This window comes from Onychostruthus taczanowskii, unplaced genomic scaffold, assembly GCF_017590055.1.
Source record: "Onychostruthus taczanowskii isolate IOZ18803 unplaced genomic scaffold, ASM1759005v1 scaffold3, whole genome shotgun sequence".
Classification (NCBI taxonomy): Eukaryota; Metazoa; Chordata; class Aves; order Passeriformes; family Passeridae; genus Onychostruthus; species Onychostruthus taczanowskii.
The window spans coordinates 9,656,880-9,683,201 of NW_024500349.1; the positions used below are offsets into that span (position 1 = coordinate 9,656,880).

Consider the following 26,322-nt stretch of genomic DNA (forward strand, 5'->3'; position numbering starts at 1 on the left):
GACCAAGGTAAGAATTCGGTGGAGAGTCTTACTTCCCTCCACAGGAACAGCTAGGGATGGTGGAGCCATCCATTTCAGAAAGTGAAATGCATCTACTCTGGCTGCCATTTTAGTAGAATTGGAGTTAAAGGAAAAATACAATGTCCTCACGCAAATTTTGAGAAGCGGGAAGGAAGATCCCTTTTCACAGAAATGCCCTTAAAAGTTCTTTATTGGAAAACTTTCAGCTGTGGGGGGTTTTCTTCCAATACAAAGATACTTTTAAAACTTTTAGGGCCAGGACCATTTCCAGACAGTGTCACCTCAAATGTTATACATTCCTGTTTCTATATACAACTCAGTCGCATCTGTCAGCATTCACAGCTGCTGCTTTGAAATCTCTTTTTTTTGGTTACCTTAGACAAAGAAAAAAAATTATTTTGAAATCATATATGCTTCCATGGTAAGCAGGAATTTTTTTTTCTCTTGGTTAACATTTTTTTTCTCTTGGTTAACATTTGTCAAACTGTACCTAGAAATGATCTGTCTTGTGAAACAATTTGTAAGTCTCTTGTACATGATAGGAATGTATTCTCCTACATTTTTTTTCATTTGTTCTCCAGATTTAATTCTCCACTGTTCGTTTACAAAGCATTCATTGCTAGCTCTTAAATAAAAATAGCTTCTATTTTATTTCTCTACAAAGTGTCACAGTTAATGAACAGCCATTTTACTGGCAATTGGAACTTCAAATATTTTAAAGAATTTTTGCCTATACCTTCTAAACTTTGTTTTTCTTTATTCTGGTCTTTGCCTCTTCTCATGTACACTTGACCTTCTAAGATAACACCGGCAGTATATATCTGAATTTTGAATTACAAAAAAGCAGAAAAAGCCAAGTGTGGTCTAAATAAATAAATGCATGAAAGCAGCTGACAGAGCAGGGGGTGAGCCTGCTGTGTTTGTCAGAATGGATTCCTAGATCTAGCAGTGGTGGTGGAGGCAAGAGAATGACAAGCTGGTGGCAGTGCCACTGTCTATGTTTTGGGTCATCTCTAGTCTTATTTGTGGCTTAAGGTTGTTTTGTCAATACTTACATACCTGCATTACAAGCTTAGCAGAAATAAGAAAGCTGTAACCATGTCTTCATAAAGAACCTTTCCCTTTGAAATCACTGCTTTTTAAAAAAAATTTCTATTATTTAAAGCTGAAAACAGTGTTTGGAACCACATGCATTTCTTCCTGAAATGATTTTGCTTTAAACACTATGTGAAGCTGACAGAGAGAGTCCATCCAGCTCTTACTGGTTTTGAGTTCCCTTGCTTTCAGCTGAACTGAGCAAAAAGCTCTCACCAAGAGAACTCTGCCCACCACTAACAATAATGTCACCTGGAAGTCTTGAATTGACATGATGGGACATGCTAAAGGTATCAGCACCTTCAAACTGCCAGAGTGAGAAATGCCCTTGAGACCAGTGCAAGGCTCATACAAGCCTCAGTTCAAAGTGGAGGGGAAAAATACCAACAGCCTTAAAGTAAGAGTGTTAAAACCAGGAGTTTAAGAAAAAATAAAAATGAGGAAAGGATTGCTGTTTCCCAATCCCTTTCCATATATAACTGAAGGAAGTATTATGCGGAATCATTGAAGATCTAGGTGTCATTTTCTGACTAGGAGTGCACATATTTAATATACTAAGGTGACAACAGCTGTCTACGAGTCAACTATTTTTAAATCAAATGCATTTTATGAAATATACACCCAGCATCAAAATTAAGCAGAACATGTCCTTGGAAAAATGTTGCACAGTTAGGTCACAAAGCACTGAGACTTTTACAATGGCTTTTCTAGCATTCACTCTTCTCACCAGAATGCTCAGCCTCCCACCCTATTTCCTCCCTTCTCTTTTGTTATAACACAAAAAAATCAATTTTAATACATTTTACATCTGCAGTCAATCATAATTCATGCACTTAATCTTACACAAAAGAAGCTGAACTTTCTTCAAAACAAAAAAAATCAAAGCCTACAGAAAACTCCAGAAATCAAGTAAAATGCTGTGATAATCGATTAGACCTCTATCAACTATTTTGAGTTGGTACATGGTTACATGGAACTCTAAATGTAAGATTTAAACTCTATTCAAAGAACAAAGCTGTCCCTTATTGATACACAATTATCTGGCTTGATCTGGTACCAAAATACACTGCAAAATATGAAAAGATGTTCCAATGCTGTAATTCAAAGCGTTTGTAGAAAGAAATTAATCCTGCTACCTCTGCCTAACCTATTGTCTTCTAAATGGTCTGTATATCACTAGACCTTATAGACAGTATTTTAGTCTGAAAGTATCTGAAATTGCAGCATGTCCTTTTCAATCTTCCTCCATACCTGAAACTGAAGCAGTCTCAGCTGAGATGCTCCCATCACAGTCCTTTTCCAGGGCCAAACAGTGAATTTTTCCTGAGACTTCATATCTGTGCACCAATAATCTTTCTATTCCTATCAAAAGATACTTTGAAAGAGCAGTGGTCCTCTGGAAAGGTACCTGACACCAGCAAAGACACCAAAACTTGCTCTGGAGTAAGACAGACATTTTTGCCTGTTCCAAGACAGACATCTTTGCTAACTATTTAATTGAATTTCCTTTAAATCTTCTCTCAGTTTAATGGGACAAAATATAATCAGAATGAGAAAAGGTGTCAAGGTCTAAGATGATCCTCTGTGCCAGGTCTGCAAGATTTAAGAACATTTATGTCTGCAGAAAATGGCTATATTTGATGAGTGTTTAACAGCAAGAGGAAAATTCATCAAAATACTGCATTATTAAAACTAGCTTAGATGGATTTTAAATTGATCAGTCACTAAAAGCTATGAAGACCCACCTGATCAGCCATGAATTTTGAAAGGTTAAGTGTTACAGTTTGGCAGAACTTAAATATTGGGACTCAAAGCACAGCTGAATGTGAGAGGCAGAGTTGTCAATGCCAGTATAATCTGCTGATGCAACCATAGATAGCGATGCACTTCTTTAATCTTGAGACTTCATCAGTTGGTCAAGAACCGTAGCAGATTCCAGTCCACCAAGTCTAAGGGAGAGAAATTCCTGTGGCTTGATCCATTAGCCCTATTTGAAGGCTTGAGCTTTGACCTTGATCATTCTTCTTGCTTGTTTGAATTTCCCTCAGGATGAACAGCTGACTTTGAGATTCTTGGCCCAGGCTGGGGGGCGCAGGGAGTACCCTGCTCTCTCTGCAGCCTCCTGCCTCTGAAAGGGGTGCTGTAAAACCTGCTCTAGGAGCTGAACCTGGAAGCAGTTAAAAATGGGTAAGGTTTATACCAAATGTTTTCTGGTAAACAAGGAAAGCTTTTTTCATTTTGTCTTATGCACCCTCCTGGCTCCAGAAACTATCACATGAATTGCTTAGTATTATTTGTACTACTATTAATACAGTCATTGCTATTTATGTTATAATTAATACTATTCATAATTTTGTTAATACTTTAAATAGCAATTGGTGTTACATGGTACAATTTTGGTCAAAATGTAGTACAATTCAAAGTGTAAATGTAACAATTGTTTCATTAGCTGTGATGCCAGTTATTATTAAATCTGTCAAGGAAAAAAAAGATAATTTTACCTCAGAGAAATCATTCAAATTAGCTTTTTGCACTGCTGATTCTGCCATCCAATTCCTAAGTATATATCTAGGATTAACAGCTGAAACCAAGAGCAAATAATGTTAAATTTAGTTAGACATATTAAACAAAATGAAAACAGTCATTGAAACATGTCACTGAAATCTTCAAGAAGAGGTAAATTTGCAGATCAATAAAAAATGCATAAAAAGGAAAAGGAATTAATCAATCTACTTAATTCTGTGAGTTGATAAAAGGATTTTTTAAACTTGCACTGTCAGTAGTGCCAAAGTACCAAACAGAAATTAGAGGACAGAACATGACATGGATAGAGGAAGGATTTCCTGTCAGGAACACCAGCAGGCTTTTCAGGTGTGATGAGTTTACCATGGCCTAGGTTCCTGCTGTGTTGATGGAACCATTTCAATGTTGTCAGTACTTTCCTGGAGATCACAAAAATGAATACTGTTTAATTTATAAAGTAATTACTAAGATATCCTTTAAAGTATCTGTATATATATACTCCTTCTATGTCATGTAACAAAAGTTTAGCCATAAAAGCCTTTAATGTTACATTTCAGGGGTATTTTTAGAAACTACTTTTTCAACTTTCCTTTTACTCTCCTGGCTGGGGGTAGGCAGAGGTTCCTCAGTTGTTTTCCAGAGCCATCTGTCTATGTATCCTTTTGGAAACCATCATGACAACTGCACTGCTTCCCTGCCTTGTTTCAGGCTGCTTTTGTCTAATGAGCAGGAGAGAGAATGTAGCAATACTGTGAAACTGCTGAATTAGTAAACCTGGATACATCCTACAGCAGAGCCCTAACAACTTACAAAAGGAGTTTTGTCAAACTGTGTGCCAGGGACAATTCCAACAAGCACACATGGCTCTATAAATTTTCTAGCAGATTATGTCAATGAAATTCTTATTTTTGTTCTGCAACTAAAGGCTAGAATTCTACTTCAGTAAGTTTTCCCTTTACTTAATGATCAAAACAATGTTACAGAATAATTGTAACACTTCAAGCCTGCTTTGAAGTCTTAATTTGCTGTTGGTCTCTATGTTTTCCCAAGTTCAGTAAGCATTTATTACATTATGGTATTAGTGATACCAAAGGCATTTCACTCATGCACCTGAAAACAAAAGTCTGTAATTTATGGACATAAACAAACTTCATCTCCTTCTCTTTCCACTAATGTCCCAGAAGGTTTTATATTAATAAATGCTATGTTTATTTATTTATTTTTAAAAATCTGTGGATTTTTATAAAATATTCTTACAAATACCCTTACAGCATATTTGAAAGAGGGTATTGGAAAAAGAGGAATCATCAAAATTACCATCTCAAACTTCCCTCTATTCAATTCCTTTAATCAATTAGTTATTAAGTTATTTTATTTACAAATAATGTATTAGAAGGGGCCACAGACATTCTTCTTTTTCACATCCCCACTGTCCAGTATGTACTTACATATTAAAAAAGCCAATAAATACGACTGTTTTCTGGAAATCCTGAAAACCTCTACACAGCATAACAACACTTTTTCCTAACTGCTAAAAAACAGTGTTTTACCACTTGGCAAAACAATTTGCTCTGGCCAAGTGTTTGATTTAATCCAGTAAATGGGTTATCAATAGTAAAGTGTGATAACTATTTTAAAAAATATTTCAAAAGGTGAAAAAGTTAACATATGACTCATTCAAAAAATGGTAATTCACATTAGAGCTGTGAGTCATTTTAGCAGGAGAATATTTGTCCCAGAAATAAAATCTTAACAATTGCAAATTGACAAGTTTCACAGTGGTTTTAAAAATATCGGTATTTAACACAAGTGACAAGATAATTATGAAAGAGTAATACAAGCCAGGTAAGAAAAGGACAAAGCAAAAGAACTTCTGTGCCCTTATAAGCATGATCTGGTCTACTTTTTTTACATGCTGCTTTTGTAAAGAAATACAATTTTAGGCTTGGATTGTCAAAACTTTTTGATCAACTCCAGAAGAACTAAGCTTAGGCGGTGCAAGATAAAACACTAAGAACAGAAAAAGAAAGGAAGAAAAAAAATTAACAAGTGATGACTTTAAATGATTCAAGTTAATGTACTTTGAGAAGTGAGATTTTTTATGACACTTACTAACAATTAAGGAAGGGTGATGAATAATGAGGTGTTAATACCAATATATTCAAGGTCAGTCAAAGACAGCAGTTCCATTTAGTGGAACTCCCCAACCCTGTTGAGAATCTGAGCAGCCAGGACAGATTTGTCTTCAACATGAAATGCTGGGCAAAAATGCAGAGTTGACTGAATTGAGCCAGATTTCTGCTGGAAGTTATGCTGACAAGGACATCTGTTACAAGCAAATGCTCAAACAAACAAATAAACAAACAAACCAAAAACTGAAATAATTTTTAAAGAGACCACAGAGGCATCTAAGTAATTGTTTTAAATCTATGGATATAAAAATGTAAAAAAGAAAAAAAAAATCCCAAAAACCTCTGTAAGAAATTTCAGTCGCACTGTAATATCGAGCAGCTAGCAAAAGTCCAACCCTTCAACAAAGGTTGTTGATTTTAAATAAAAAAATAACAAACTAACATCAGTAACCTATTATAAATTTTTGCAGCTCTGCAGTATGAACAGAGAGTGATGGTTGATTATATGGAAGAAAATGAACTGAACCATGAATCTTTGCAGATCAGGTTTTGACTGTAACCAAAACTAACACCATTAGCACAAGTGTGATTTTGGAGGCAAAACCTTTTCCATGTTTCATCTGTCTCCTGTACTATGAGATCCTCTGAGGTGCATGTAGAAAAACACAATGAGGGTTTGCAGAAGATCATTGACAAATTAGGATTCTTTCTGATTTGGAATAAAACCTCAGAATGTCATGATTTTCTCTAAAAGCAGATTTAAAAGATACAGAAAAATAAGAAATGTGTTTAGACAGTTTTCAGCATTCTATTTTAGCTGAGGAAAACAGGAACTTGAAAATTCAAAATGATAATTGAGTGAAGGGCCTCAGAAACTCACAGGTGAAGCTTCTTAGCCCTGTCGAAAACCAATAAAATAAATATTTCTTCTTGGTAGCTCTTTTCATATTAACTTTCCAAAATGCGTATAGAATTTTAAGAAGAGTTCTTTAAAAAGGATAGAGCCTTTGTTAGAAAATGGGGATGCAAACCTGAAACCATAAATGGTGCCCTCTGTAGTTTTGCTACCTCATTACTGAAAGTCAGTGCCAGCTCCTGCCATTTTCCTAGCAAATTGACTGGAGCTTTAGAAGAAAGTGGCCAATCAATATCTAACAAAAGAATGCAGCCATTTCCATCCTGCTTTGCAGAAGCACCCTGCAAAGCAGCGTACCAGTGAAGCCTCATGTGCAGAGTTTGATCAGATCTTGTAGTTCCTTTATTCCCTTTTGGCCATTGATTTTCTGTTGCTCATTTTCTCTTACAGGCAAATTTCACAAATTTACCACAGCTTACTGCAGATCAAAAATATCTCCTGGTGAAGAATTCTTGGAGTTTCATATCCACTGTTTCTGCCATGATACCTAACTGCAGTACCTTTGCCATTCTGTGTTTAGAGTAACTTGGAGAATCAAAGCACCTTCCTTTGCCTTCCATCACCAGTCCTTTCACAAGGAGTTTTTCCTCTAGGTGACAGAAAGAAAAAGTGTGTCCCTATCAGAAATCTGAATTCTGTGTAGCATGTGGAAAGGGCAGAGACAGACAGAATGAATGTATAGTGTTAAAAGATTTGGAGCAGCATGAGAGCTTCTCTTCTTCAGAAAAATACTGTATTTTAGTTCTCCCAAAAAGAAAGATATCTAACACTAAAGAAACATGTGTAAATAGATATTTGCCATCTGCAAACAGATGATTCCTTTGGATTGTTTTACTCACTTGCCATTCTTGTTCTTCTTTTGGCATCTGAGTCACCATTGTTACTACACATCAGAAAAAAAAAAGAAGAAAAACAGAAAGCACTTTAGCTAGTGAGGGTTAAGCTGATTTATTTTTAGAAATATCTTATTTGACTTCCATTAAAATCATTAAGTGCTCTGCTTTTGTGCTTGGCAGAAGCCAGTGTGAATCTCGACAGATTATTAGACTTGGAAAAAACTGCACACTTTCTTATAGGTTTTGTGCCTCATATTGATTTTTTCCCCTAAGAATTGTATTTACTGAATAAAATTTCCAAGTACCTGAAATGTATTTATTTTCACTACTATTAGCCATGCATACCATATATAACTAAGAAAAAATGTTAGATTCTTTATTGATTTAACACAAAAGAATTCTGTGCATTCCTATCTATGCAACACCATGGTTTCCAAACACAATCTGTGTATTTGCAACTGTTCAACTTCCATCCCCTGCCACCATAAAGCAATGTTATTACATAGTAAATATATATATATATATATATAAAAAAATAAACAGTAATTAAACATTATTAATTCCCATGTACTTGCAAAGCCTGTTTGTGATTCTTGGACTGAATCTGTAGGATTGGTATTTTAAGAAAAATACCAATCCTACAGATTGGTAGGATTGACCAAAGTTGGTCAATCCTACCAATTCTTTGACTTTGGTCAACAGTGTTCTGTTGACCAAAGAACACTGATCAGGTGCTCAATGAAGGACAAAGAATAGAAATTACTCCTACCATGTCATTTTTATGTACCTGAGTGTTAAAACAGAACTACAGCAGTAATTACTGTTGAATCCAGCACAATGTAGAGCCAAGAAAACAAAAATGTTTGGGCCAGTTTGTAAGACCCACTAAAGACTGTGCAAAATCACTGCAGAATAAAGTTGCCTGCTTCTGGCAAATACACACTTTAAACTGCAATCAGACTTACCTGTTTAAAAGTAATTACTGTTGAATCCAACACAATGTAGAGCCAAGAAAACAAAGAAAGGTGTATGAAACCATGTTTGGGCCAGTTTATTAGACCCACTAAAGACTGTGCAAAATTACTGCAGAATAAAGTTGCCTGCTTCTGGCAAATACACACTTTAAACTGCAATCAGACTTACCTGTTTAATCTCAGGAGGTACATAGTAACCCATTCTGAAAATAATTTGTGTTTACCCAGATCCTGGAGAGCCCAGAACTCCTATAGAGAGGGAAACATTTATTGACAGATAATCAGAATTATTTTTCTGTTAAGCAACAACCAAAGTAAGTAACAAAATACTGTGTTTTAGCCCCAGCTGGCAACTAAGCCTCACATAACCACTTGCTCATGCTTCCCCTCAACTGGGGTTTAAAGTAAGGTTAAAAGTAAGAAAATTCATGGGTTGAGATATGATCAGTTAATAATTGAAATAATTTCATAATAACAATAATAATAGTAATAATAGCAATAAAAAGGAAATTATAAAAAGGAGAGAGAAATAAAACCCAACAGAAACAAGTAATGCAAATGAAAAAACAATTGCTCACCAACCTGTGCCCAGCCAGTTCCCAAGCAGGGTATCCCCCCGAGCTCTCCCCGAGTTTATTTGCTGAGCGTGGCACCAAGTGCTGTGGGATATCCCTTTGGCCAGTGTGTGTCAGCTGTCCTGGCTCTGTCCCCTCCCAGCTTCATGTCCACCCCCAGCCTCCTTCCTGGCAGGGCACCACAAGAAGCTGAAAAGTCCTTGACTTAGTGTTAAGCCCTGCTCAGTAACAACTAAACCATCAGTGTGTTATCAGCATTATTCACAATCTGAATCCAAAACATGGCACTGTACCAGCTACTAGGGAAAAAATTAACTCTATCCCAGATGAAACCAGGACAATGAACAATAAAAGGATTTAAAAGGGAAATGTATGATAACCCTCCAAAGAATCTAAACATTCTACTGGTATCTTTTCCTCTGTATTCAAATTATTTATTTTTGCTAGCATGATACATCCAGAGGAATCCATCTCTGTTATGACAAATTTTACCTGAACACCTCTAACACTTCACCCCTGTTGTTCCTTTGCTTATTGTCTGACCTATTTAAGCTACACAATTACAGGATTCACTCTCTTCTGAGACTTGTACATGGGTCAGATATATTCACAGAGTTGCTTTTCATCAAAAATTGTGCAATAAGCAAAATATATAAATAGAGAAAAGATGAAGAAAAAGGAAACTAAAGTCCACAAGGATAGGAGAAAACTAGAAGAATAGAGACAGCAGGACACAAGACAGAACTTGGAAAATGCTGACAGCAAGAAATCAGAGCTTGGGGTTACTGCTTGGGGTTACTGCCTCCAGTGATGGACAGCAAACACAAACCAGGCCTCCCTGGCTGATGACACTGAGCTAACAGCTGCTTCATATTCCTCAGCTGAAAGCAGCCAAAGCTCACAGAGAAAAAATTAACTTCAGAGAAAGAAGAGATTAGGAAGAAATGGACATCGATAAAAGGAGGTAAACAGCACATATATGAGAAAAAAAAAAAAATTAAGGGAAGGAAATGGACATCAATAAAAGGAGGTAAACAGCACATATATGAAAAAAAAAAATTAAGGGAAATTAAAGTAAGAAGAAAAAGTTTTTATCCCATCTGGGTTTTTTGGTTTTGGGATTTTTTTTGATGAGAAAGAGTAAAAAATATATGAAAACTATATTTGATCATAAAAAATGAGCACATAAATGACTAAGAGCTGGGAATGAGGCAGGTGGATAACAGGTCAGTATGAGAATCAAGCATTTGTTCAAAGATGTGCAGTTAGGCTGCTTTAGGAGGAATTTCAGAACATTTTCAGTTAATACTAAATATAAGGACTCCTGCAGTGTTCCCAAAGGATTCTGGCATTTTTAGGGCAATTTTGGTATGTAGCTGAAAAAAATCTTAAGCAATGTACAAATCAATATGAAAACTTACTCATGAAAGCATCGGTGTGTAAATAAACAGAGGTGAAATTACTTTATAATTGAAGTTCTTTAAAACATTGAAAACTGTTTACCAGCATAAAATTGTACTTGTTTTTCCACATCAGTTTTGGAACTCAGAATCTGTGGGCTAAATAATTTCCTTGTGTGGGGAAAAAAAAAAAATACCAGCTTGCTACCAAGTGAAGGCTGGAAATGACCCTCGGTGCAGCAGCAGGATCAGAACTACACCAAAATCGCTGGTTCCTCAGCCAACACCTTCAAAGATGGGAAGAAGGAGTTGCCATAAATGGAAAAATCCCTTGGGTTCTATGACAAAAATACCTTCTCTTACAAATACACCCATCCTCTTATCAGCCTCCTGTGCAAACAATTAATTCCAAAGCCACAACTCCTGAGGTTTTTTGTTGCTTACCTCTAGAGCATCTAAACTTTTAAACTCTTAATGGCCTCAAGTTCATAGAAAAGGTCAGGATAGAACTCTTACTTAACAGAAGAAAACAAGGAAAACCAGAAAATTTGCTCAAACCCACTTAATTATACTTGGCAAAAGAACCATCAACTCCTCATTTTCATTCTGTGTTTTACACTGTCATCCTGCTACCTTAAAACAACCTCCTAAGTCCACCTGCTGTCATTTTAAATTGGCTTCAAAAACAAACAGACATAAATCAGATGTTTGGGGAAGGCAATGAAGTTTCCCAGGCAAGATGAACAATATTCATCACATGTAAAAGGCACTGCATTAAAGAATAAAAGAAAAAAAAATCATTTTGGCTCTCGCAAAAAGGCTATTTTTCTTTCCAGTTTAGGTTCCTTTTCAGAACCAGATTACAAGCTTCCTTTTCAGAATTTCCCTTTTTCTTTTTTATTCAATTATGACTTGCCTAGCATCTCAGTCCAGTTCAAATATTTCAGCTATATTTCCACTTTCAAAGATTGCACTACATGCAGGTAAAAAATTTAAATACTGTCATGTCTTTATACATGGTTATGCTTGGTTCTGAAGAATAAGTTTAGGCTAAGTTAGCAGCAACACAGGATGAGATAGCAGGTTGAGCAGGACACAATAGCAAAATGTATTCTAATGCTTTAAGTTACATTTAAAACCAATCTCTTGCTCAAGAAGGGCAGAGGCCACTCTAGGCAAAGAATTGTAGCAGGAGTTTATATTGAGATGGAATCTCACTTATCATTAGATACCAAGATAAGCAAATATGCCTGAGAGCAGAGGTTTAGGCCACCTGGTAAACCCATGCCAGGAACAGTCTGGTTGACCTGAGGGTGAAATTTTCCGCATGAGCCCTGTGCACTTTTTGGACAAAAGGTACTCTTAAACAAAACAACAAAAAAACAGGGAGATGAAGGAGAAGAAAATTCTTTGTAGCAGACCCACATTAAATGTGACAAAAATCACATTCCCAGTTGTGTATGAGTATTTATGACTACTCATATTGGACCTGTACCAAAGGCTGGAAATCTGACTTCAGCATTTTTCATGAATGCACCTTTCATTAACACTTTTCATTAACATAATCATCATTACCAGATACAGGCTTAACAAGGGGTGGTAGCCTGATACAGGTGTATTAGTCCCTCTGTCCCTTAATAATGACACAATAACAAATTTCCCAGACAAATCATGGCTTGAGATAGCATCGACTACATCAGAGTTATGTCCAACTTGGTTTACTCTTTTTATATTAAGTATTCCTAGGATTGGGTGCTTGTACTTATACCTCAGGAACATGGAGCTCCTTTAACTGCTCTGCAGTAATTTCACTCAGCTCTCGGAATGTCATTGTAAAATCAGCCCTTGTATCTTCCATAATCTAGTGAATAAAAATTCTTCTATGAGTACTTTTCAAGTGTGAGGTACCAGTTCAGGTGTTTGCCAACAAAATTAGCAAAGTAAACTCACTTTTAAGAGGAAAGCAATCAAATAGTTATCATTCTCATTCTCCCCAAGAAGACCCAATTTTGTTTTGAATAGTTCTGTAAAACTGAAAATAGTAATAAAGTATGGAAGTTGTGAACATTATACATTTTATAGCATTGTGACTAGAAGTTTTCAGTTCTGAAAGTGCATACCGACTGTGATAGTGCTCACCATACCCCTCCAAAATTTGGGAAGCCCTGCAAAACAGAAGAAATGTCAAGTTCTAAGGAACTAAAATGCTGCTGCAGGTATAATCCTGCTGTACACTAAACAACGAAAACGTCTGCCTGCTCTCTCAGAAACACTGACATTCTGAATCATCTGGGACCTGCTCTTCACATAAGAATCTTCACAAGAGGCTATTAAAATACTCCTTCATTACTTCAGGAGGATGCATGGTGTTCCTAAGAGTCTTAAAAAACAAGCTAGGCAAACTTAGAAAGAAAACTACAGGCAAAGGTCCTACGTTAGTGAAAGGATCACACAACATCTAATAACTCCCTGTGGTCCTATTTTACTACTATTTCTGACCAACAAAAACTTCTCCCCACCCTCCAATTTTATTCTGGCCAACAACTAATCCAGAATCAATTTCCAGTTAAAAAAAAAATTAAAAGCAAATCCCTTTTTTTTCTAAGCATATGGTGATTACAGTGTCTCCCATCTCACTAGTTTCTTTAAGCATTATGATATTTTAAGGATTACTTACAGCTGCTTTTGCCTGGGATCCAATAAAGGTTTTAGAGCTTGCAACAGCTTGCTCAGATTAAACAGCCCAACACTTGCCTGATTTCCTATTTTATACCTCCTTTCATCATCAGATGTGTTTGGAACAAAATCTGTTTCAAACAAAACATTACTTTTCCATAACAGTAATTACAATAAAAAAATCAGTGTTAAAATATTGAAATATATTCATTTTTGTTCTTACACAGCAAACTTATAGAAGACCTAAAACTACTAAATATTTAAAATCATATCACAAGAATACTTATTTAAAGTGAGTTAACTCAAAATCTATTATTTGCAAATCTAAGGAATACATCCTTCACACACAAGTTCCCATGTGTCACAAGTGAAATTTTCCTACCTGAAGATACAAGGTAAATTCAGATGGTTACAGAGAAAAAAAAACATTTTGTATTAAAAGCAGTCTTTCACACTTAAACCCAGTATTTTACTACATCTAGTGCTACTATTTAGCACATAGAATAAACAAACAAATGTCCAACTAGATTCAAGATTCAAGTATTTATGGAAAAGTCACACATATAGTAAATATGTATTTAATAGGCCACCTAAGCAAGATATGTTTCAATTGGACAAGCAAGCTTTGTATTCACATGAAAATTAGGCCTAATGTGTTCCAGTATGCAAATCCATTATCTGGGAGATAACAAATACCATGTCATGCAAGTTACAAGTATCCAGAAGCAAAATGTATGCCTGTCTACAGCAGCAGCCTCTGAGGGGATCAGTGGGAGCCCCTCACTCAGATCAAACCCAGATAAGCTGATCAACATGCAGCATCGCCCCAGTCCTCAGAGGACACTGGCAGCAAAGGGGGCTTTAAGGAGGAGACTCCCAACTCATCTCAGATCTGCTGAGTGGCTCCAATCCGTGGTTCCAACACCTCTCATCTGGCTCTAGGGTGCACTGGCTGCCTGGGACAGAGTCGGTTCTCTTCACAGCAGCCTGTCTGGCGCCGTGTGTTGGACTTGGGACCAAAACAGTGCTGATAGCACAGCAATGTTCTACACATTGCTCAGCAGGGCTGGCCCAGCGTCAAGGCTCTGTGCTCAGTCTGTAAACCCAGAAAATGAGGCTGGAGTGGGCCAGCTAGGAGGGGATGCAGCTGGGACAGCTGAGCTCAGCTGACCAAAGGGATACTCCACATTTACAACATCATGATCAGCAATAAAAACTGGGGGTAGTTTTTCCAAGGCAGTTGTTGCTTGGGAACTGACTTGGCATCAGGCTGGTGGTGACATATGGTGAGTGATTATCTTTGCATTGATACTTGCTGGTCACTCCTGCCATTTTTTTCCCCTTGACTTATACAAATGTCGTTATCTTGACCCATAAACTTTTTCTTAGTCTTGCTTTTCCAATTGTCTCCCTCAGCCCACAGCAGGGGGAGTGAACAAGTGGCTTGTTCCTTAATTGCCAGCTGGGGTTAGCCCACCCTATAAAGAAAGATCTAAAAGCAAAAAATCCCCATTTTGTTCAATACAACAGAAACAATATGACATTTATTCTCATGACTTTTCCTTAATTTGAGGCTGCAGGCATGAAAACACATAGCAAGATAACCACTGCTGATTCTGAAGTTTATTCAGTTGCAAACTATAAACAATACTCTAAGAATACACATTTATGTACATATTGAACCTGTATCTATCAATCCCAGACTGACTGAGCTAAGAATTTCAAAAAAAGGTTACCATGACTGTGTAGGTTTGATTTCTTTTCTTCCAACAGATAATTAACTCACATGACTATAAAACTAGAGCTTTCATGCATGCAAAGTTACTGCATTCCACTTCTGCTTTTGGCTGCTTCCAGCAATAAACAATTTTTAGTTTTCTAGGCTTCTGTTGTAGCATCTATTGAATTGATGGTGCTCAAGTGGAAACAGTCTCATGGAAATGGGTTTAATAGTAATATTTCCTTAACAAGAATTTTAGTCCTTGAATGCAACCTATATAGTCTACCATAAAACTCATCACTAATGCAATTTTTTTTTCTAAAGATCTTCAAACAGTACACATGCTTAGGGTTTTTCTGGTAATAATGAAAGGAGTTTTCATGCAATGGAAACTATATAATTTAATACAAAAAGATTATTTTAAGTAAAAAACAAAAAAAAACAAACAACAACAACAACAAAAAAAAAAAAAAAAAAATGCTACACTTACTTGGGTCATAGGAGTCCATAAATCCAAATGGACCATAATCTATTGTTATGGACAATAAACTGAAGTTATCTGTATTGCACACACCTACAGTTAAACAGAAAGGAGAAACAAAAGTTAAAATTCCACTTGAACCCCAGTCTCTAGGCAATTTGCTGTGAAACAGGTGCACCGAATTTAGAGAGTTCTCAGGAATTAGGCTCTGGAAAACGTACCCATCCCTCTGCCCCCAGCCAGGCCCCGCAGCACACCCAGGCTGCTGCTCCTGCGCTGTTTTGGGGTTAATCCCACAAATCTGCAGCAGAGCCGGACAGCTCCGTGTCCTGTGCCCTGTAACAGGGCTGTGTGTGGAGGGATCGAATTCAGAGCAGTTAAAGTCAGAAATGGCATCAGCACCCTGCCTTTGTACACTGCACTGCTGCAGCAGCTCTGAGAATTCTTGCTCCCCTGTTCTCATCCTGTCAGAGCCGTGCTGGGAGATCAGACAGCGTAACTCTGTTACAAAAGCCCCTTGCATGGCAGACAAAGCTGTACGTGAAGACATCAGCAGCACAAAATACCACGGTGACAAATAAAAGCCGTTTTTAAGTACATTACTGTGAAGTGCCCCTCTCCTAAACCCAGTGCCATCTGTCACCTTACCATGTGCAAACCCCACAGACATCCACAAGGAAACGAGATTTGCAGTCTCTGACACGACTGTAGAGAAAAATTCCTGAAATCAAATAAATCTTTTACTTCAAGTTCTCTGTATCAAAAATATTGAAATACATAAGCATTTTATTCACTTCAGAAATATGTAATACATTCTATTTTTCAAATTCAGGTATCTGTCTGTCAGGACTTGTCATTCCCATTCTAAATTATGTGAATGCATAATAACCTTATCCAGCAAAGACTATAGTTAAATAAGTATACACAGATGTCCTTAAGGAAATTAAGAAGTAAAATCAAAATTAAAATTAAGAAGTAAAATCAATTTAAAAAAAAAGACACTATATATACTAGGCAGTATACTAGAATATACTATATATACTACATTTACATTAGCAAAAGCACACTTCATCACAACATGACCACTGTTTACTGACAACCTGAGCAGTAAGAGAATAAAATACAACAGAAAATGGAAGCTTCACAATAAACATTTCCAAAATGGAAACTGGTAAGAAATGTTCATATTTAACTTTGAGAAAACAAAAAAAAAAATCAAGAAGCAGATTTTTATTGCAGAGAATTAACAAACTTTTGCTAATAAAACGTGGAAGCTCATTTCAAATTTTAAAATCTTGTAAAACTTGACATTGTGAAGATCTTGCTGTAATTTTTGTTCACATGCTTCTGGAAAATAAAAATTACTCTTAAGAAAGACTTACCAGGTATCTATTTGAATCATTCATAGCTATTGATGGAAAATGTTCCTGGATGATAAAGTCTAGCAATCTTCTGTAACAGCAGAAACAGAATTCTTTAAACAAAACTGGTACTTTGGAACTGATAATTAAAAATTCTTGTTTTCAAACAGCAAAATGCTGATCTACAGCTTGCCACAAATAATTATTAAAAAACTTGGTCTATGTATTCCAATGAATATTAGACTAAGCTCTTCCAAAATGCTTAGAGATAAAACCTAAGGTTGTAGTCATAAATATGACTGGAGACTGCCACACAGAGTTAAAATTATCCCCACATTAAATCTCCAGAACACATCATGACATGGTTCTGCATGCAGCAATATCCATTTTTTTAGGAAAAAAAAAGAGTTTGCATTTCCAAAAAAAACAATATAAGATTACAAGGAATAACCATTCTACATCAGAATTCTCACAAAGAAAATGTTATGGCTGAATTCTTATGGAGTAGGGTTACTTCCACAGTAGCTGGCTGTTCCCAAAACAGTTCTCCACATTCCTACAAGACAGGCTTAGGGAAATGGGATTAATGCATTGGAATTCGCAGGAACTGTCACAGAATTCTGAGAAATATAGGAGTAGGAACTTCCAACTTACAAATCTTTCCAAAACGAACAACTCCTCCCTAGTGCTTAGTTACCAGAACTACTTAGGTATAAAACTTTGCTCATTTTGTAAGATCCAGGCCTTTAGAAACATCTCAAGTGTTTTACCCTTGTGAGGTAAGATCTTTGGTATGCTTGTGTAAATATAGCAGGTTACCTTTCTAAATTATGTAATCTCACTTGCTAAATAATTTATGTCTAAATTCCAACTGTATACATGAATTCTAATGTAATTTGATGGTTGAGAAAACTATTTCAGTTACTGTGAAGATTCAATTCAAACCTCAGTAAGTCCAGCTCCCCAGAGTGAGCTAAGATTTCCAAGGATCCTATACGAAACCACGATTTGGCAACTCGTAGCACTATTGCACCTTAAATATAAAGACAAGTGTGTTTAAATGTAAACAGAGCACCAGCAAACTAAAACAGTTCCATAGCAAAAGCCACCATGTGTTGTTTCTATAGACACAGAGTTTGTATATACACTGTTAAAATGGTATTTTTGTAAGTATGCCTAACACATAACAGATGAATATGTATAACATTATTTTACTACACATGCATTTTAATGACAAAGCTTGATTTGTTATACTAGCAACCACAGGCAAAATTCTGTTAGTGCATTAATACTAGAATCACTCCAGAATTGCCAGCCTCAAAGAAAGAACACAAACAGATTTTCTCCCCCTGCTATGCCATATCTGTCTTTTCCAGGCAGGTGTAGATGATGTAGCAATGACATGGCCAAAATTGCATTCCACCCATCCTGGTATTGCTATCAAAACAATGGAAAACTTCCCTAGATTTCAATATCATTTTTGTAATGGGAAATGAAAATCAAAATTATATTCTTTCAATATGTATGCCACAATCATAGAAGACCAGTTCAGAGGGCTTAATTTCTTCAACCATTTCTTCAAACCAATATGTTTGAGATTGATTTTCTCACGTATGCCACAATCATATAAGACCAGTTCAGAGGGCTTCATTTCTTCAGCCAATTCTTCAAACCATTTCTTCAAACCAATATGTTTGAGATTGATTTTCTCAGGAGAGGTTTTAAATCATAATCAATTAAATTAAGCCAACTTATTACTTTTTATTACATATTTTTTCATGGAGAATTAAGTTACAATGTTGCAGTATTTTAAAATATGTTCATTACCTCTTTCTTTCTTAATATTTCCATTGTAAAACTGGTCTCTCCACACATCGTCATCACTTACAACTAAGCTGTAGAAACAAGAAATTAATGTTAAAAGTTATCTTAGCAAAAGTAATTCATAATGAAGATCAAAGTGATATTTTATACAAATTCATTTTTTTCATAAGAAGAAAGATTTTTTGGTGGCATATGCTGAGGCTTAACAAGGTTCATAGCCAAGATGCATTTATTTTGTATTTGTTTTGGTGGCATAGCTTTGTATTTACAAATGACACAGGCAAAGAAGATGCTGAGGCTTAACAAGGTTCATAGCCAAGATGCATTTATTTTGTATTTAATACAGTGTTTCCCAATTTCATTACTCTCACTGTTCTTGGGGAGATATCTGCTCTCAAAAAGAGCAATGCATTCATTTGGAAGCTCAGTGACAGATTAGTGTGATTGTAACATTAAGTAAGCCCCAGTTTCCCTGGGGACAACATGGAAATTTTGAGGAGAGAGAAATCAGAAACCAAACTGTTGTATCAGATGGGGTTGCCCTTTACATGAGTCAAAATTATGTCAGAAACTTTGGGGACAGGTCTGTGACCTTTGCAATTACTGCTACTGATACTTGGATTTTTAAAACCAATCTCTTCCTTTAATTTGCCTTAAAATTCTGCACATTCTATAAATTTCAAGTTTATCCAAATATTAAGGTTCATGAGAGTTCAGTACAACTTGCTTTAAAATGTTTCACAACTTGCATTAATTTGTTTAAATAAAATATGTAAGTTCCTTGTATTTTCTGTTCTGTCAGGGAAAATCAATCCTCACAAACTCACAATCCTCACAAACAATGGCATCATGTTCCTCTAATGTTAACAAGTAGGAAGTTTTCTCTCTGAAACAACTGGAATTACACTGACAATCCTGCTTGGTGCCATCTTCTGAAAAGATTTTATCCCCTCAATAGGCACAGAAGACTCCTTGTTCAAGACTCTAGCAGGAGGATAATTTAGCTCACTTTGTATAATTCTTCTTTATCGTTGCTTGTTGATAATTGGGAAATATTATTCTACTCAAGAGAGACATGGACCTATTGGAGTGGATCCAGAAATGACCAGAGAGTTGGAGCACCTCTCCTGTGAAGACAAACTGAGAGCTGGGGCTGTTCATGGGGAGTAAGGGGAGACCTTACAGCCCCCTCCAGTCCCCAAAAGAGGCTACAAGAGAGCAGGACAGCTACCCTTTACCAGGGCCTCTGGCAATAGGACAAGGAGGAATGGCTGTAAACTGAAAGAGGGCAGGTTTAGATCAGATATTAGGATGAAGTTTTTACTCAGAGGGTGGTGAGACACTGAACAGGTTGCCCCAGAAAGGCAGTAGATGCCCCATCCATGGACATATTCGGAGTCAGGTTGGAGGGGGCTTTGAACAGCCTGATCTAGTGAAGATGTCCCTGCTCATTGAGGGGGAATTGGACTAGACCAGTAGAAGTCTCTTCCAAACCAAATTACGATTCCATGATTCAAAATATAATTGGGTGGCACGCTATTTGGTATTTAATGCAGTTATTTATATCTGCTACTAGGCAGTTCAACACAGCAGAGAAGACAGCACTAAACTTTTCTTCAAGGTACACAGTAAAGAACAAGATACAGACCTATTATTCCATTCATAAATACGACTGGAGACAGTCACAGTGTTAATTCCCAAGAGTTTAATTTTGGAAGTACACTAGATGCTGGTTTTACATACTTGAGCATTGAAATTTTAGAAAGAATTCAGTTGAACCAAAAATGTAGGAAATCCATATAAACATAAATATGTACAAAAAAGGTCATGAAAAGAAACAGCATGAAGTCTTACCTAGTGCAGTTGCTTGCAACAGTAACTGTGGGTTTGAAACTAAATTATTGTTATTGTATTCAGTATTTTTGAAGATACCTAGTAGCTATTCAGATTGAATGTTCTGTTAACTGCAAAGAACAGGCAATTAATTACTTCAGGAGGGGAACAATACACAGAAATCAATCTGTTCCTTTTATTGGAACTGTACTGATACAAGTAGAGTTAGGTTTTGGTTTGGTTTTTTTTTAATACTCATTTGAAACCAATTGGTATGTCTGCAGGATTAAGTACAAAAAGCTCTGATGTAAATGAGATGGAAGAAGAAAATCTTAATCCTTCAAGAGAAAACAAAAAAAAATTAGAAACAGAGAAGGAACCTCAGTTACCTACAAAATAGTGTGTGCAGCACAGCACTAGGGGACAGAAGGCACAAAAGTTGTGCTATTAAACTTTATTGTTTTGAACAGACCTCTGCCAGAAAGGTTGTTTCCTTTTTACTGTGTAACTCTTAGCAGGCTCTGTGCAAAATTCCTACTAGCACTTCTACTGCAGATAAAAAATCCATGGGGGCATCAACATTTAGTTAGTATGGATGTGCAACACTTGAGAGCTGGCCAGTAGCTGAGCAGCCACACAGAGATACATTCCCACCAGAAAAGTTCTCCAATGGTCCCTGCAGTTGGTAAGCACCATTACTGGAGAGAAGGCAGCAGCAGACCAGCTGTACACTCACCCATAGGAAACAGAGCACTGGAATTGCTCTCACAGCAAAGAAGCTGGAACAGCACTCACAGAAGGATGGATGGATGGATGGATGGATGGATGGATGGATGGATGGATGGATGGATGATATCCCTCCCTACCTGGCTCTCACTTAAGGGCTTGACTTTACACTCCCAGTGCTCTGCCTGTTCTGCATGAACATTAAGGCCCATGCAAGTAAAGCCATTTGGAAAACTATGCATATTGGCTCACTCTTTTGACTTAATGTGTAACACTGCTCACTGGTAGTGTCAGTATGTGACTAAAATGGTACTGTATGAAGTGTTCTGTATCTGGCCATACAGTCATAAACTGTAGCACCCCATTGGGAACTTAAAATTAATAGAGCAAACCAACCTGCTGGGTGTTCTGGGATAAGCCATAAGGTTTTTCCTCCCACTTCTGCCAAGACTTGACAAGGCCTCTGTTAAGTGCATCCCACCAGCCTCAGTGCAACAGCTCCCCATTGGGAAGAATATGGCTGTCAGCTGGGGTTTTTCCAAATTAAGTCTTGCAAACAGTCTGCAGAGCTTGTACAACAGTTAAGAGAGCCAGGCATTTAACCAATCTGCCAGCAGAGAGCTAAAGCACACTGTGTGCTCAGTAGAATTCGTGCACAGTAAAGGGGTAATTTCATACTGGTTTTGCACTGAACAATTTGTTGAGACGACAGCAAAGAGAGGCTCTAACCTGCCAAATGATTTCCTGCTGATATTCAGACAGATTTAAAGTTCTGCATTTAGAGCCAAGAGCAAAGAGTCTCAAGATGAAGTCAGTGAATAAACCATCAAAAATGTCATTTATAAACACTGCACTTCAACAGAGCAAATGAGTTAGAACTAATGCTAAAGAGATTTGCAGACACTTTGCAAATACAGACACCTAGCCATGTGGCAGCTGAGTACAGGCCTTTTCTGCAGAACATTTGCTTTCTTTAAAGCCTGAAACACTGCAGTACAGCTTGAGACTACTCAGAACACAAAATAAACTTGGTATTTTAAACACGATCATCTGAATATTTTCAGTTACTTGATTCTGAGAAAATCATCCAAATGAATGAATGTGTTAGACTCCTTTGATTCACACAGAATTAGTTTTAGGAATTTTTTTTTACAAACTCTCTCTCTCTCTGCTCAAGGGGTGTTTGCATAGATAAAGAACTGAGAGTAACTGTCTACATTCAGTTCTACCTGCAATATTAATGTTTGTTCAGATGACTGACAGTTTTTCCCAGCAATCTTAAAAATGACAGTACAAAAATGACAGTTCAACATTTTCCTAGTTGGCTAGATTCTAGAATTTGAATTGACTTTACAGAAATTAGTCTTTGCAAAAAAAAACTACTCTAAAGTTAAGTTGCATTTCTAGCATCCAGCAAACTATGTGATGTAATTAATTGTTGGAGTTTATTATTATTGGAAAGTTTTATCCAAAAATCTGTGGAGAATATATTTTCTTCTGATTGCATACATATTGAAGAGATCTTTCATCTTGGAAACTAACTGCCCTGTTTTATTGATGTTCAGTGAAACTCAGTCACAAAATTACCTGTAAATTAGTATACTCTGAACAAAGGAAAGAAAAATACCTAGCAGCTCTGCTTGTAGGAATTCCAAGATAGTGCATGGCCTCACTACACAGAAACTCTCGAACAGAAGAGCGAAGCACAGCTCTCCCATCACCATTCCTACGGAGAACACAGAAATAAGGAACAGGTCATAAAATCAAAGTAAATTTAAAAAAGAAAACATTCTGTTTTAGAGTACATAGAGTAACTGCCACTTACCTGGAGTATGGGGTCTTTCCTGACCCTTTTAATTGCAGTTCCCACCTCTCACCATGCCTGCAAAAATACCATTGGCATTTTTAACAACAGACCTCAGGTTAACCATGAATCAGCTAAACTGAACACAGAGTTCAATCAGACACTTAAAAAAAGTCACACCTGTTTGTATATACTCCGATCAAGTGGGCTCTTCCATCCCCCAGCTGACCTGCCCAGCTACCAAACTGACAAAAATTAAAATCAAGTTATTGTCCTCTATCATTTATAGAAGTTATACTTGAAGCAATACAGATTAAATCTAAGTCCTCACAAAAGACACATTTGCTCACATTAAAATGTTGAGCCCTAAAGCTGTGCTTCCACACTCACTCCAAAAATGAATCAGAAAACCACAGTAACACCAGTAATCCTCTTTTTTTTTTTTGCCTTCCAGCTACGACGTACAGCTACAGACCTGTCTTTTTTGTATAATGAGCCTTTAAACCCACATGGCTTGTTTAGGTTTTTTTAATTGGAAATTACAAATCAAATTCTAGCATTCTTCTCCATGAATAATCATAGCTATTTCAATGAAACTTGAACCTTAGTAATCATGGTGTTGCAGTGAGGCTCTGTCCTTCTCCACTCCTCTGAGCTATTAGTATTAGATACTAATAGTTGGCCAGGCTGCTGGGGTGCTAAGCAGAATCAGCAGCTAATGAAAGTTAAAAAGATTATTTGCTTCAGGCATAAACAAAAGCAGAGCAAGTAAGCAGGGTACTGTGGAAGGATATTATAGTTCTTTTCCACCTGCAGCCCATTGCAAAGAACAAGTCTGCAATCAAACTGTTAGTAAGCACTCATGTACTCACAGGCACACACTCATGTACTTACAGGTATTATCCAGGTGTAATTCACAAGGAAAGACCTACACAATTCCACCTGGAAGAACGAGTGCCATACTTACCTGGTGACCCCCATACCTATGGGCCAGTGGAACAGACCCAGATATCACTTTCCCACCACTGATGAACTCCAGAAAATCAGATGATCCTTTGACAGATATATCAAGATCCAAAATATTTTCAAGAACTTCCTGGAGAAAAAAAATAATAGTTGAACATGATCAAATTGTCAGTGGTAATGAACATATTTTCTCTACAGATTTCATCATTAAAAGACATCTCACAATATGTTTTAAGTGCTGTTTGTTTAAAGTATTTATTGAGAAGATGTTCCACGATAAATAGCATATGAATATTAAAATATACTTTAGTACATGTATTAATAATTTCTACTAATTAGAGAGGAATAAAAAACCAATAGCCAACCTTTGAAACAGCTACAAGACGAACTCTAGATTTAAAAGGTGTAGGATAGACAACTGAAAAAATGCAGTTTCTCACATTACGGACATAGTTTTCTTGGATCACATCAACTGGAAAAGGATCTGTAAACATGAAACAGACAACAAATGCCATATAAAAAACAATTACTCATATTATTCTCAATATGTTTCCTCTTAAATTCAGCCAAAATGTTTTAAAAACAATTAAAACTTGTATTATTACAACTTTACCAATGTATATTAAGCCTTCATGAAGAGCAAGCCCAAACAAATTTAGGATTTTAATGTTTGGAATTTCTGAAAAGGACTGAGTTAAAGTTCTGCAGTTAAAGAATCTACCAGGGCATTCTAGTTTTAAGATCTAAACCATATCTGAGAATAGATTGAATAGTGTGACTGGAACAGTCTCAGGGCAGTTTGATGTTGCACTCAATTATATACACCCTAAAAGATATCTGCAGGAGACAGAGAAGTTCAGCTTTCCCCACAGGTGAACAATGTAGTGCAACAAATTTAAGTCACTGTGCACCAATGACTGCTGTGTACAGTCCCCATGCAGCAATGATTACCACACAAACCATGAAAACAGATGAATCTTTTCTGAGTAACGTAAACAGTGAATGAATGGTTTGGAAGATGTAGCTCTTGCTGTAGCATACATGTGTACTCAGAAGTTGTGCTTCATTCTTCCTTTAGTCCTACTCTGTGCCCTTTTCCATGGTAACAGAGGACAAATATTGTTTTAAAATGGTGTGGTTTACCATCTTTATGGACTTTTGCTTGCAACAATGTTACAATTCCACATTAATTATAAAATCCCAGTACCTCATAGACACTGTTTTGTAAAAATCTTAAGTTAGTTAGCATCTCTGGAGCCTTGCATCTAGCCATGTTTCTCACTACCTCTAATGACAGATCCTGTTATAGCCAGCTGCCACAAGATTTATCACTGACGATTATTTCTTAATGCTCACAAGTAATTGTATCACCTGATGAAATTAGTTCTGTAATGTTATCATATCAATTAGCACTATGATTACGAGCAGTTTTGTACACCCGAGAGCTAGGAGAGCTAGAATGCTTTGTGTACTTCCAGAGATGTGTCAGGTTATCAACTCTGCACTAACACAATAATTGGGACTCGGGGGGGCGGAAGCAGCTCCTTAATCTAGTTTTAATTCTAAAACTATATTTGACTGTGTGCATCAGGTCTTCACTTAGTTACTGCTTCAGGAGCTGCTACAACCCAACAAGCAAAAGCGCCGGGCAGGGCAGGAGTACGGACCCCGGGACCGGGCAGGGCAGGAGTACGGACCCCGGGACCGGGCAGGGCAGGAGCACAGAGCCCCGGACCGGGCAGGGCAGGAGTTCAGAGCCCCGGGACCGGGCAGGGCAGGAGCACAGACCCCGGACCGGGCAGGCCGTACCTAAGAGGCTGTCGGAGGACAGGGCCCAGGCGCAGAGCTCCGCGGCCCGGCGCGGCGGGCACTGACCCGGCTCGGGGCGGGAGGCGTTCGGGGCCGGGCAGAGCCCGCGGGAGCCGCACAGCGCGGCCACACAGCCCCAGGCCAGGCAGGCGGGCAGCCAAGGGCGCCACCGCATGTGCCCCAGCCTCGCCTTGCAGAGTCACCCACGAAACCGGCCTGAGGTCTCCCGCCCTCAAAGAGGGCGTCGGGGTGCCCGCCCGGCACCGGGCCGGAGGGCGGTGGCGGTGCGGGGCTTCCGCGTCCGGGTCGCGGCGGTGCCGGGAGGCGGTGCCGGCGCGGCGGGGCTGGGGGACACCATGGCCTTGCGGTGGTGGTGGCGGAGCGGCGCCTGGTGCCGCCGGGCGCCGCCGCTGGGCTCCGTGCCGAGCCCCGGCCCCCGCGCCGCACCGCGGCCGCCGCTCCCTCGGCGTTCCGCAGCCTCCGCCGGGAAGCGCCACGGCCCGGGGGCGGCTCCCTGCCGGGGGTGGTTCTTGCTAGGGGCAGGAGCGCGCTCGGTGCAAGGTTAAATTCCGGACTGGGGGGTTTCAGCGCCGGTCAGTGTGTGAGCCCACCGGTCAGTGTGTGAGCCTCTCGGAGCCGGCCCTAGGTGG

The 26,322-nt window shown here is 38.0% G+C and overlaps 2 protein-coding genes across 2 annotated transcripts in view; one reads left to right on the top strand and one right to left on the bottom strand.

Moving 5' to 3' along the window:
- LOC121337925 (protein adenylyltransferase SelO-like) lies at positions 1–25,951 on the bottom strand. The gene is made up of 19 exons (XM_041408382.1): positions 25,673–25,951; positions 24,229–24,347; positions 23,865–23,993; positions 23,078–23,142; positions 22,919–22,975; positions 22,721–22,819; positions 18,538–18,605; positions 17,656–17,743; positions 16,732–16,801; positions 15,998–16,070; positions 15,359–15,442; positions 13,150–13,279; positions 12,593–12,637; positions 12,423–12,504; positions 12,241–12,333; positions 8,667–8,746; positions 7,527–7,570; positions 3,618–3,697; positions 1–3,283 (listed from the first exon to the last, which is right to left on the bottom strand). Exons 1-19 carry the CDS (start codon positions 25,845–25,847, stop codon positions 3,161–3,163), a joined length of 1,704 nt encoding a protein of 567 aa, XP_041264316.1. The 5' UTR covers positions 25,848–25,951; the 3' UTR covers positions 1–3,160.
- PDSS1 (decaprenyl diphosphate synthase subunit 1) overlaps positions 25,846–26,322 on the top strand; it is a 21,778-nt gene continuing 21,301 nt past the window's right edge. The window contains exon 1 of the mRNA XM_041408386.1: positions 25,846–26,145. Within this exon, the coding sequence (XP_041264320.1) occupies positions 25,846–26,145 (300 nt within the window). The remainder of the gene's footprint in view (positions 26,146–26,322) is intronic.

What these genes read in the sequence shown, in the direction of transcription:
- LOC121337925 (XM_041408382.1), bottom strand. Translation starts at nt 25,847, where the DNA reads ATGCGGTGGCGCCCTTGGCTGCCCGCCTGCCTGGCCTGGGGCTGTGTG. An exon ending in GTCTGTGGGGTTTGCACATG is followed by an intron (nt 15,443 to 15,997) that starts GTAAGGTGACAG and finishes GTTTAACTGTAG; the next exon opens with GTGTGTGCAATACAGATAAC. An exon ending in TATGGACTCCTATGACCCAA is followed by an intron (nt 13,280 to 15,358) that starts GTAAGTGTAGCA and finishes TGTTTGAAACAG; the next exon opens with ATTTTGTTCCAAACACATCT.